Source organism: Bombina bombina, chromosome 2 (assembly GCF_027579735.1).
Source record: "Bombina bombina isolate aBomBom1 chromosome 2, aBomBom1.pri, whole genome shotgun sequence".
Lineage (NCBI taxonomy): Eukaryota > Metazoa > Chordata > Amphibia > Anura > Bombinatoridae > Bombina > Bombina bombina.
The window spans coordinates 95,644,770-95,657,672 of record NC_069500.1 but is presented as its reverse complement, the minus strand read 5'-3'; the positions used below and the strand labels follow the sequence as shown (position 1 = coordinate 95,657,672).

General features: G+C 35.0%; 1 protein-coding gene across 2 annotated transcripts in view; it reads right to left on the bottom strand.

The window, feature by feature from the left end:
* Nucleotides 1-12,903, bottom strand: part of TARS1 (threonyl-tRNA synthetase 1) — a 137,398-nt gene that overhangs the window by 117,223 nt on the left and 7,272 nt on the right. For both annotated transcript variants that reach the window (XM_053701184.1, XM_053701183.1), the window contains exon 2: nt 10,044-10,124. In XM_053701184.1, coding sequence (XP_053557159.1) covers nt 10,044-10,124 — 81 coding nt within the window. The remainder of the gene's footprint in view (nt 1-10,043; nt 10,125-12,903) is intronic.

Genomic DNA, 12,903 nt, shown 5'->3' with positions numbered 1-12,903 from the left:
TTTTAGTCTGAAGTTTATATTTGTAACACTCATTATGTGGATTTTATTTAAAACATAGAAAACTATTATTGATTCTCTTTTTATCCGATTAATCGAAAAAATAATCGGACGATTAATCGATTATGAAAATAATCGTTAGTTGCAGCCCTATTAACTGTGTTGGTTATGCAAAACTGGGGAATGGGTAATAAAGGGATTATCTATCTTTTTAAACAATAACAATTCTGGTGATTGTCCTTTTAAGCTTTACACATTTAACTATAAAGAATATTAAAGTTTTATTCAAACTGCTGTTCAAAGAGCAGGTTTCTGTTTTGCGGTTGGCTGAACACATGACAAAAGTCAAGCAAATCTCTGCAAATATTTTGTTCTGCCAAATATCAGATAAACATCTCTCTATCCTGACAAGATTAAAATGAACGTGTGTTCCGGTCGAGAGTCCAGGTGTTCAATACACACAAAAGCTGCCATGGATAAGGCGTACGTACCTCTATCTTATAAAACCCCATAAGCAGTGGTGGAAAATTAACATCTATATGAAATCACACCCTTAAATTCTCTTATACTTTAGTTACATGATTTATAGCTTTATCGAAGCATTTTTGTTCAGTTTAAAAAACAAACACAACAGTCAAAAAAAGTACATGACAAATGTATTAAATACATTTTTTAAGGCAGTGTGTCACAGAAACTGAACAAGAGTACACTTGCTTATGTGCAGCAGTTAACAGTCAAATAAGAGTAAATCAGGGTGGATAAAAAACAGTGATTTTTTTTATATTCAATTTTTTTTTATTTATTTTTTTAATAAAATGCTCTGAGGAAAAAAAAAAATCTAAAAAGATAGTTTCGATTTAAGATACATTATAATCTAAAAGGTTATTCGTCCTGAAATATAGTTTCTAATTATATATCTAATTATATAGCAAGATGATGTAATGTTTAACATTTTTGGAAAATTAAAGGGACACTGAACCCAAATTTTTTCTTTCGTGATTCAGATAGAGCATGACATTTTAAGTAACTTTCTAATTTACTCCTATTATCAAATTTTCTTTATTCTCTTGGTATCTTTATTTGAAATGCAAGAATCTAAGTTTAGATGCCAGCCCATTTTTGGTGAACAACCTGGGTTGTCCTTGCTGATTGGTGGAAAAAATTCATCCACCAATGAAAAAGTGCTGTCCAGAGTTCTTAACCCAAAAAAGCTTAGATGGCTTTAATTTCAAATAAAGATAGCAAGAGAATGAAGAAAAATTGATAATAGGAGTAAATTAGAAAGTTGCTTAAAATTGCATGCTCTATCTGAATCACAAAAGAAAAAAAGTGGGTTCAGTGTCCCTTTAACTCCATTAAACCATTCACAATGTCATGCTCTCCAAAAGGTTTCTGTAAGATTATTTTGGGCAATTGTTCTATTTTGAAGATATCACATATTCTTGGTTTTGCAGTTCTCAAAACTGAATTTGTGTCTTCAGAAATAACATAACATAGACCTTAAAGGGTCATAATATTGAAAGAATATTTCATATAGAGCATACAATTTCCTGATTTACTTCCATTACCAAATATGTTTCATTCTTTTGGTATCCTTTGTTGAAGGAGAGCAATGCTTTACTGGTGCCTAGCTGAACACAAAATGGGTGAGACAGTGGAAAGCAGCTAGCTCACAGTAGTGCCTCTGAGCCTAACTACGCTTTAAACAATAGATACCAAGAGAACTAAGCTAAATTGGATAAGATAAGTAAATGCATATTCTTTCTGAATCACACATTTTGACTTTACTGACCCGAATGCTGTTGCTCCCTTGCAAATCTATGTATACAGAATCAACCAATACTAAGCTTCAAGTAGCTCACTAAATAGAAGATTGTTTGGAGTGGAATAGATCTGCACAAGGACCTAATTGTGAGGAGGGAGGAGCAAGCAGTAAAAAATAAATATAAAATTGTTTTAGTTAAATAAAACTATTTAAAAAGTATTATTATTATTAGGGTAATGGTTGTTTTTCTTTAGTTTAATTAAGCTACTTAAATTGTTATTAATGTAATCATTATTTTTCTCCTTCCAATAAAGTACAGCTGAAAAGTTGATCAAATAAACTGGAGATAGTTCACCAACCAATAACTTTATTCATTTCAACAATCTATGTATATCTAATGATATATAACCAAATTAGTAATGGTCTGACATAACTGGAAAAATTATCTGAAAAGTTAGTATTCTAAAAATGAAAACCACTATTTAAATTAGTCTTACTGACTAGTGATTTAAATCAGATTGAATTAAAACAAATCCACCCTGGAGCAAATGATTTGACTTTTACCGTTCCTTATTTGGAACAAACAACACCCCTCTTTACGCTGTGTTCTCTGTAAGAAATAAAAATCTATGTTTAGCAGTGAGTATGTGGCTAGTATCTTTCTATCTAACAAAGCACCTATCAAAGGGATATTAAACCCTGTTAGACTGTTAGTTTATCAGTTCATTTGTAACAGCCCTTAAATGGATAGTAAAGTCTAAATTAAACTTTCATGATTCAGATAGGGCATGTCATTTTAAACAACTTTCTAAATTTACTTTTATCATCAAAATTTGCTTTGTTCTCTTGTTATTCTTAGTTGAAAACTAAACCTAGGTAGGCTCATATGCCAATTTCTAAGCCCTTGAAGGCCGCCTCTGCATTTGACAGTTTTTCACAGCTAGAGAGCGTTAGTTCATGTGTTTCATATAGATAATATTGTGCTCATGCACGTGAAGTTATTTAAGAGTCAGCACTAATTGCCTGAAATGCAAGTCTGTCAAAAGATCTGAGGTAAGGAGGCAGTCAGCAGAAACTTAGATACAAGGTAATTACAGAGGTAAAAGAGACATCTTTTGCTAAGCTGTTCTTATGCTTTGAAGAGTATTTTTTTTTTTTTTTTTTTTTCACATTTCCAAATAAAGCCTTTTTTGTATTATAACTCTTGTGCCTTGAGTCTCACCTGGTCTTTGTATATACTGGACTAATTACAGAGGTACAAAAAGAATATTTTTGTAACAGTGTTGGTTATGCAAAACTGGGGTATGTTAAATAAAGAAATTATCTTTTTATGTTTAAATGTTTTTTATTCAAGTGTCAGTTTCATATCATAAACATAGTACAACATTGTCACAAGATTACAAATATCTATACATCTTAAAGGACCAGTAAACACAGTAGATTTGCATAATCAACAAACAATGAAGCATTGGATAAAAAACTAAAATTTCATATAGACAAACTGAAGGAAGAGCTAAGCGAAACTAAAAATCGCAAATTACAAAGGGATTGGTTTGATCACCAAAAAGGGAATATATATAAATCAAATTTCACGTGTAGAAACCCTAGAAATACACAAGGCACTGCAAACAGATACATAAAGAATAGTAATGATATCAGTAACCAAGAGATCTCTGATAAATCTTCCACTGACACCTCAGATGAAGAGGCTACCACGAGTACTCAAATGAACACACAAATAGTACCAATAGAAGAACCATCAATCACTAGGATTTTTTTTTAGAGAGGGACCTATTCCCCCCCAAGAGAACCATGCAAACAAGGAGACACAACAAAGGAAAACAGAAAGCAAATCAGAAATAAAAACAAATATAGGGGTGATTAACCTTTCAAAACTAATCTTAAAAAAGGAACACTATACACTACTATCCAGAGGGCTATCCTTTATTCCAAAACTTGACAAATTCACTTGGGTTAAGGACACCCATATGTTTGCTAGGAAACTAGCTCTGCACAAATATCATAAAACAGAAAAAGATAAGGGAGCTAGCACAAATGGGCATTGAACCACAAGATCATGCAACTTTTGACACCCTAGTGGAATTACTCGAAGAAAGTGATGAGAGTAATATTGAGAGCACTGGCACGAGAATGAAACCTAAGAGTACATTTATGCCACCTACCAGGCAATATGCAAATATTGATACATTTGTGAACATGGTAACAAGTGAATTTGATTACATCTCTAAAAATTCTAAGGTTAAACTTAACCTAACATATAAACAGAGAATAGCCCTAAAAGAGCTTAAGGAATATCCAAACATCACAATAAAAAATGCGGACAAAGGTGGCAACATTGTGATAATGAACAATGCAGATTATGTCACTATGTGTAAGAACATTTTAAGTATTGATGCTAACTATGAAGTACTCGAGAGAGACCCAACAGGCAAATATCTGAAAGAATTGAAATCTTTACTTGATTATGGCCTATATAATGAAATAATCTCCAGAGAGGAATTTAGAGCACTATACAATCTTAAAACACGAGTGGCAAACCTTCTATGGTTTACCAAAAATACACAAACAGAAAGAATCCACCACCAGGTAGACCAATTGTTTCAGGCAATGGGTGCCTGACTGAAAAAAAAAAAAAAAAAGGTGAATTAAGGAATTGTATACAACTTATCCTCTTTTGTCCAGGATACAACAGATGTATTAAAACAGATAAGTGATATAGTAGTGAGCCCTGATAGCTTCCTAGCAAGCATTGATGTTGAAAGTTTATACTCAAATATTCAACATTAGTTGGGTATAAAAGCTTATAAATATTTTTTGAATTCAAAAAAATCCGAAACCCAATAACAGTGACCCAATTCACTGTGGACCTCCTAGAATTCGTGTTAGAAACACAATTACTTTCTCTTTGATAGGAAGATATATTTACAAAAGCAGGGAACTGCAATGGGCACAAGTTGTGCCCCCAACTTACGCGAACCTGTTTTTAGGGTGGATTTTGAAAATTTCCATTCTGAATGAAGAGATGAATCCCTTTCTACATAAGATCGAATTTATATCTTCGCTTCATAGATGATGTTCTAATACTATGGAACGGCACTCAGGAGGAATTTGCTGAATTCATGAACTGGCTGAATCTTAATGAATTTGGAATGCACTATACACATGAAATACGTAAAACTGAAATTTGCCTTCCTTGACCTACTGAATTACCAAAGATGACAATGGAGAACTCTTTACTAAAATCTTAGGAAACCCACCGCAACTAATAGTCTATTGAATTGGCAAAGCTATCACCCAAATAGTCTGAAAAAAGGGGATACCTACAGGTCAGTGACCTAAGGCACGTAGAAATTGTTAGCAGCGAGTTAGAATTTGAAAATGCTCTGCAAAAGATCTGAAGTCTTGAGTCTGAATAAACTATGGATGCTCAGAGAACAGAGAAATTATTTATCCAAGCACCAAAATGTTTTGAGAATATTATTTTTTGCAAAAAAACATTTGTTGGTGATTATATATGATGAGGAAAAGAAAAATTGATCCTGAGCTTTTGTGAAGAAAGATATCATAATAAGCGAAGCTGATAGATCAGGACTACTAATCATACTATTCCTATTATAGAATTGAACACGGTTGCTCACTGTCCCGGTTAACAAATCAAGGCTATATTCCATAAGAAGCCAGAGACACTGCATGATGCTAGAATAAACATGATATGCCAACGGATCCCAACGGTTCGTAACCGATTGGTTAACCAGTAAACATACAAATAGAGGACTAGGTGCGGGGCCGGCCCCTGAACCCCTGGACGAAGTCACGTAGCGTGACGAAACGCGTAGGTGGGAGGCGGCTTAGGATAGCGTACGTGCCAATATATATCGGCACTTGGAGTTTGCTGTGGGTGGCTTAAAAATTAGAACTTTAAAAAAAAAAAAACTTTACTTAATATGATGCTGGAAACTGGTGATTTATTATAAACCATTTTAACTCTCTGTGGCTCGCATTTATGCGATAACATTTAGCATAAAATCAGATACTATATATCGTTGATCACTTATTTTTATCCGTAATCGCATAGTGAATGCATGAAGCAAACAGCAACCCCACTTAAATGGCTCCTAAACTATAAAGGTTATAAAGGATTTGGTGGAACGATTTAAACTGTGCCACTGTATAATAGATATTAGCTTGAGGTGCAGACTTAACCCCTATGTGGTAAACTGTGGATTACAGTGTTACAAAAATCAGTGTGTGAATGTGATGAAACACAGAGTAACAACTGAATGAATCTATGTGCGCAACAATACAATACAACTTGGTGTTTAAATACACAAATTAAAAAAGGAGGGGAGTATTAGCACCATGTACATCTAACAATATATATATTATTATATATATATATATATATATATATATATATATATATATATATATATATATATATATATATATATATATATATTTATATATATATATATATATATATATATATATATATATATATATATATATATATATACACAGTGTGTCTGTGTGGCTACGATATAGAGTTTAGAACTATTTGATACAATGAGAGACAGATGATAAATACTAAATAGATTCTATGTTTGAATCAGAGCTGCCCCCTATGAAAAACAAGCTCACATAATTGATACTGGGAGTTGCATGCACCATAATATGAATAGGTGTCCAAAGATACAGGCTTCTAATTATAAAATCAGTGAGTGTCTTAAAGAGACAGAACTACCCACTACCTGAGTGATTGATATACAACATTGGAGGGCATTGACATTATCCATATTCTCTCCCTAAATTATTTATCTGGTATGATAATTGTATACCACTACCCTAAGCCCTATGGTCTTATTTTTAATGTGTGTTAATCCTTTATGTTGGTCTGATTAGCGATGTTGCGAAAAGGGGCAGATTGATAATTAACCCTTTCATTCAGATGACATAAAGGAATTGTGTGTGTGTGATATTTCCTAAGTGTACAGGAATTTTAACATGGTTACAATAAAGTTTCACTTTTTAATGTGGGCATTTCTTTAATAACTCCACAATCTTTATATATTGTATAATCAACAAATGCAAGATAACAAGACAATACAATAGCACTTAGTCTGAATTTCAAATGAGTAGTAGATTTTTTTTTATAACAAATTTCAGTTATGTCTATTTCCACTCCCCCTGTACCATGTGATAGCAATCAGCCAATCACAAATGTATAGTCTGAATTCTTGCACATGCTCAGTAGAAGCCGGTGACTCAAATTGTAAATATATAAAAAAAAAGACATTTTTTTTTAATGGAAGAAAATTGGAAAGTTTTTTAAAATTACATGCTGTATCTGAATCCTGAAAATTTAATTTGACCTGAGTGTCCCTTTAACAGAGACCACCTCATGAACCAAAGATCATTAACATCCATGAATCTTTGATTAGGGTGATGTTGCAGTCTAGCCCAGAGAAAGTCCTGTAATATTATGACCTCACGGTTCTCCTCCTCCTCAAGGAAGCGGAGCCACCAAGAGGGGATATAGCGTATTAATGTTTCAAAGTAAAAAATTTCTAGGGTCTCAATTATAACAGGTAAAAGAACCAATAGAAGACAATATTGCATCATATAAATACATGAGACCTAAAACATTTTCAAAGCTTTAACATAACTAATCAAACAAAAAATGCCTGGGGATACCAGGATTGTAGACTAGAATTTTTAAAGTTAGTTGGATAAAATATTCTACATTTTCTAAATTTACATCTCCTTAAAGATTTTATGACCAAGATTGTAGGTGCAGAGACCCCTCCAAATGTGTCAGTCCCCCTCCTATATCTGTACTGTTTAAAGTTTAAGTTTGAGATTCTTGCTTGTTTTTCCCCCCCTGATAAAAGCGGCAATTTCAGCTTGCAGAGTTAATAGTTCTGGTACAATAATTTTAATGGAAAGAGTCCTAAAGAGATACAACAGTCTGGGCAGAAGGGTCATCTTGACTGCAGCCAAGCGACCCAGCCACGAAAAGTTATATTTCTTCCACTTATTTAGGTATTTTCTTATTTCTTTATAAAGTGCGTGATAGTTAAATTTATAAAGTTGCTGGAATTGGGGGGGGGGTAGGTGAATGCCTAATATTTGATGGATTTTTTCACCCATCTCAAATTAAAGTTTATTTGCAGCAATTTTTGAGTGTGGGGGGGGGGTGCAATGGGCAGGACTTCACATTTATCAGAGTTAATTTTATAACCCAAAATACTAGAAAATTTGCTTAATAATTTATATAGGTTGGGCAAAGTAATGAGTAGTTTGGTGATAATAAGCAAAATGTCGCCCGCGAATAGTGTTAATTTATATTCCGACCTTCCTATTCTGACCCCTGAAATATCAGGTTGTTTCTAAATGTTTGCTGCTAGGGGTTCTATACAAAGCACAAAAAGTAGGGGCGATAGAGGGCACCCCTGCCTCATTCCATTAAGTATGGGGAAGGGCTTGGACTTATAGCCTGCCGAAGAGACCTGTGCCAATGGGGTGGAGTATTTGGCTTTGAGGGATTATCTCTTTTTAAACAATAACATTTATGGTGTTTACTATCCCTTTAAAGCAGGGATGAGGAACATTGACTGATGTTTCAGAACTACATTACCCATTATGCACTCTAAAGTCCAGTTGAGCATCATGGAAAATGTAGTTCTGAAAGATCTGGAAGGCCAAGGTTCCTCATACCTGCCTTAAAGGGACAGTTTACTTGAAGATTTTTATTGTTTAAAAAGATAGATAATCCCTTTTTTACCCATTCCCCAGTTTTGCATAACCAACACTGTTATATTAATACACTTTTTACCTCTGTGATAAGCTTGTATCCAAGCCTCTGCAGACTGACTCATATCTCAGCTCTTTTGACAGAAATGCATTTTAGCCAATCAGTGCTAACTCATAAATAACTCAATTGAAATGAGCACAATGTTATCTATATAGCCCACATGAACTAGTGCTGTCTAGCTATGAAAAACTGTCAGAATACACTAAGATAGAAGGCGGACTTCAAGAGCTTAGAAATTAGCATATGAGCCTAGGTTTAGCTCCCAGCTTTCTCTTGGTCTAATATAGAAATGTAGTAATAAAAAAAGATGCAATGCTCATACTAACGTCTTACATTCAGAATAAACAGCTTTGCAGACTGGGAAAGGCTGGAGTGCGGGTTTGAAAAATAATTCTCTGAGAGCAAGTCAACAAGCAATGCGCTGCTGCATATTTGACTGCTCACTTTAAACAGCACTTTGCTCTGGATGCACTGTGCTAAGGAAAACTTACACAGTGCAGCCAGAGCACAGCTCTGTTCGAAGAGAACTGTCAAATGTGGAGCAGCGCTACAAAGTTCAAGCTCTAAAAGTTCCTGCAGACATGCTGCATTTTCTGCAATGACATCTTAGATCATTGTATGTTCTGCCTTGGAGGTTTAGCTTACAAAAATAATAAAAAAGACTGTTCCTTTAACTAGCCACAGAAGAGGAGATAACATAGTGTAACAGGCTTTAGTATGATTGAGTCACCCAAGTTTCTCTAAAGGGAGTGGACGAAAACATTATTCAGATGCATTTAACAGGGAAAAAAGCCAGCAAATAAATAATGGATGTATAATAATGCAAGTTTTATTGGGTTTGATGTTCTTTTAAAAGGTGCATTAGAGCTGCAACACACTGTCGCCCCAGAGCAGGACGCGGCCAGGGAGACAGTCAGTAGAAGCATATGCACTTAGCTACCTGCTGAGTTCTCGCTCAGCTGGTTGCCGGCTACAGGACATTAACCATTTGTTTAGTCCCACTGCAGGGGTTAAACACAGCTGCGCACATGCATTTATAAATAATAAAATACAGAGTCGTTATAATGAAAAAAAACACATGCTCTCATTTGTTTTAGAACTAGCAAAGCTTCAATGATATGAGTTTAATCTTGCCAAAAGTGTTAAACCTATAGGTAAAGTATTGCTTGGGAGCCTCCGAGAACCGATGGTCCCAAGAGGAAACTGCTGTTGATCGAATCAGCAGTGCTATTTGTTTGTGCAATTAACGCTGCTTACTGGGTAAGCAGCAATTTACATTCGGGTACAATAGTACTCTGCGGCTCTCAAGCGGTACTTTACCTATGTGTCACTAGTGATAGAATTACATGCTCTAATACTTTGAGCATGTCATTTTTTCACCAACATGTCCTTTAACAACATAAATTAACCATTTCTAATACATACTAAAGGCATTAAAAACATTACCTCCACGCGGCCCCCATCACCAGATCCTTCCTTGTTTTTCTTCTTTCCACCCTCTTTTTGTTTGCCTCCACCGGCATTTTGCTGGAAAAAAACAAAATCTTATTAAACATTTCTCAGCTACGCACAATAGTCTGACTAGCCAGACCTTTAGCTATTAGACAGGTAAAGCTTGCAACTGCATGAAAATGATTTGTTCCATTTCCATTTGTACTTGGTGCCTTTCATTCGACTGGAAACAGGCACTTTATTAGATACAAGTTCGCCTTTTTAAATATATGAACCCAAGGACTATCTTGATGAGGCACGGCCACAGACTAAGTGTCTTTGATAAGGACAAAGTATAGCATATTTATAAATGAGAACAGTTGATGCCACATCAAAAGTCTGAACAGTGCAAAAATAAATATTTACTTAAATAGATTAACTGACAATTTAAAGGGCCAATATAGTTGAAAATTATTCTCAAGTTTGTTAGGGAATGTAATTTTAAAGGGAAGTTAAACCCATTTTTTCCTTTCACGATTCAGCATACAATTTAATTTTATTGTTCTTTGGTTATCCTTTGTTGAAAAGCAAGGAGCGGCAGCACTCTATGGCAGCTGTTTTGCAAGAATGTATACATTTGCAGGAGAACTAGATGGAAGAACTGTTTCCTGCCATGTAATGCTCTAGACGTTAGCATGCTACCTACCTAAGTATCTCTTTAACAAAGAATACGAGTACAAAGCAAATTTGATAGAAGTAAATTGGAAAATTCTTAAAAATTGTATGCTAAACAAAAGTGGCTTGCATGTTCCCTAAAGACTAGCAAAACTTTAATCTATGTGCTTAAAGGGACATAATACTCATATGCTAAATCACTTGAAACTGATGCAGTATAACAGTAAAAAGCTGACAGGAAAATATCACCTGAGCATCTCTATGTAAAAAAGGAAGATATTTTACCTCACAACTTCCTCAGCTCAGCAGAGTAAGTTTGTGTAAAAAGTTATACTCACTGCTCCCAGCTGCAGGTAAACAAATTTAAAAAAATGAAGAAATGAACAGCAGCCAATCAGCATCAGCAGTGCTGAGGTCATGAACTCTTACTGTGATCTCATGAGATTTGACTTAACTCTCATGAGATTTCATAGTAAGCTTCCTTTACCTGATTGGTGAAATAATATGAGAGTGCACGATGCTAGTCCCTTCAGATGTCCCAGGACAAACACACTAAAATGCTGCTTAGAAATCCTTTACAATGGGAGGTGGCTACTGAGGAACTTTTGAGGTAAAATATCTTTCTTTTTTACATAGAGATGTTCAGGTGATTTTCTAGATAGCTTTTTACAGCTATGCTGCATCACTTTCAAGTGTTTAAACATTTGGGTATTATGGGATTAAACACATAGTAAAAGTACTTCTCAGGACCCACAGAGCACTGCTGGTCCAGAACAGAAACTGCTGCTGATCCAATTAGCAGCGCTAGTCACACAGCTGAGTCGCGAGATAAGTGATGCCGATTGCTTTGTATTTCTACTATCCTCACTGGCTCATAAGGATAACTGCCTGATTCATAGGTGGAGAGGGACAGATCTTCGCAACTATGACAACAATACAATGATATATTCAAGACAGCAAAGACAATTTCCCTGCCTGTAAATCACAATCTCCTCTGCCTGTGAATTTGTGTTCTAAAATGCAAATAGTCTATATTTATTTAAAACAACAATTACCTTTCTGATTACAGTACTGCACTTCTTTTGGTCGCAGGCAGTTTGGATAAAGGGTTTTCCCCTGTACTAATGAGTAGTTTGTTCTGTATTCACAATTATTTGGCTAGATACTGCTAGGAGCACATCATTGTAACACTTATTGAGCAGGAGATAATGTGACACAGAAGAATAGATGACTGGACGGCATGTGTATATTTATATCTGCCTGTGGATGTCAAAAGTCATGTTGGTCTCCCTAAGTTTGCCCTGTTTGCTATCTTCAACTCATTACCTGATTTGTAAGATTAAGACAGGAAAAGTAGAGAATTAAAATGAATGGCAGGAAAACGCACCCTTCTAATGCTATTGAATTCATTATGTTAATATTGCTACAAGGTTTCACTGGATCTGATACTCGGCAAGTAAAGCCTGGCTTTAAAGGGCCATGAAACCAAAAGTTATTTCATAATTTAGTTAGAAGTAATTTGGAAAGTTGTTTAAAACTGAATACTCTGTTATCTCATTTGCATTGTTCTCTTAGCAACCTATTTTGAAAGTTTGAAAAGCATAGATATGAAGCCTCAGTAGCAGCAATGCACTTCTGAATCATGAAAGAAAATTGCTTTGGTCATGTCTATTTAAGGGACATTGTACTGTAACATGTCCTCCCCTTTAATGTGCTCACAATAATCCATTTTACCTACTGGAGTGCAATAAACCGTTTACAAACCACTCTTTTACCTTTATGTGGCATATGAAATAGCAGTTTTTGCATGTTGAAACTGCCACCTATACTGAAAATTTAAATACCACAATATTAGACATAAAAAAAAAAAAAGCGATGGAAACAAGAGGCTGCAGTAGTATTCAACCTCCCAGTGGCGGGGTGGGGGGGGGGGGGAGAGAGAAAGCTCAGCCCTTTTGAAAGGATGCCCCTAAAACTGCTTGCCTGCATATATTGTCAATTAAAAGGGATACTAAACCCAATTTTTTTTTCTTGCACGTTTCAGATAGGGCATGCAGTTTTAAGCAACCTTATAATTTACTCCTATTATCAATTTTTCTTCATTCTCTAGCTATCTTTATTTTAAAAAGAAGGCATCTAAGCTAAGGAGCCAGGCAGTTTTTGGTTCAGTGACACTGGACAGCACTTGTTTATTGGTGGT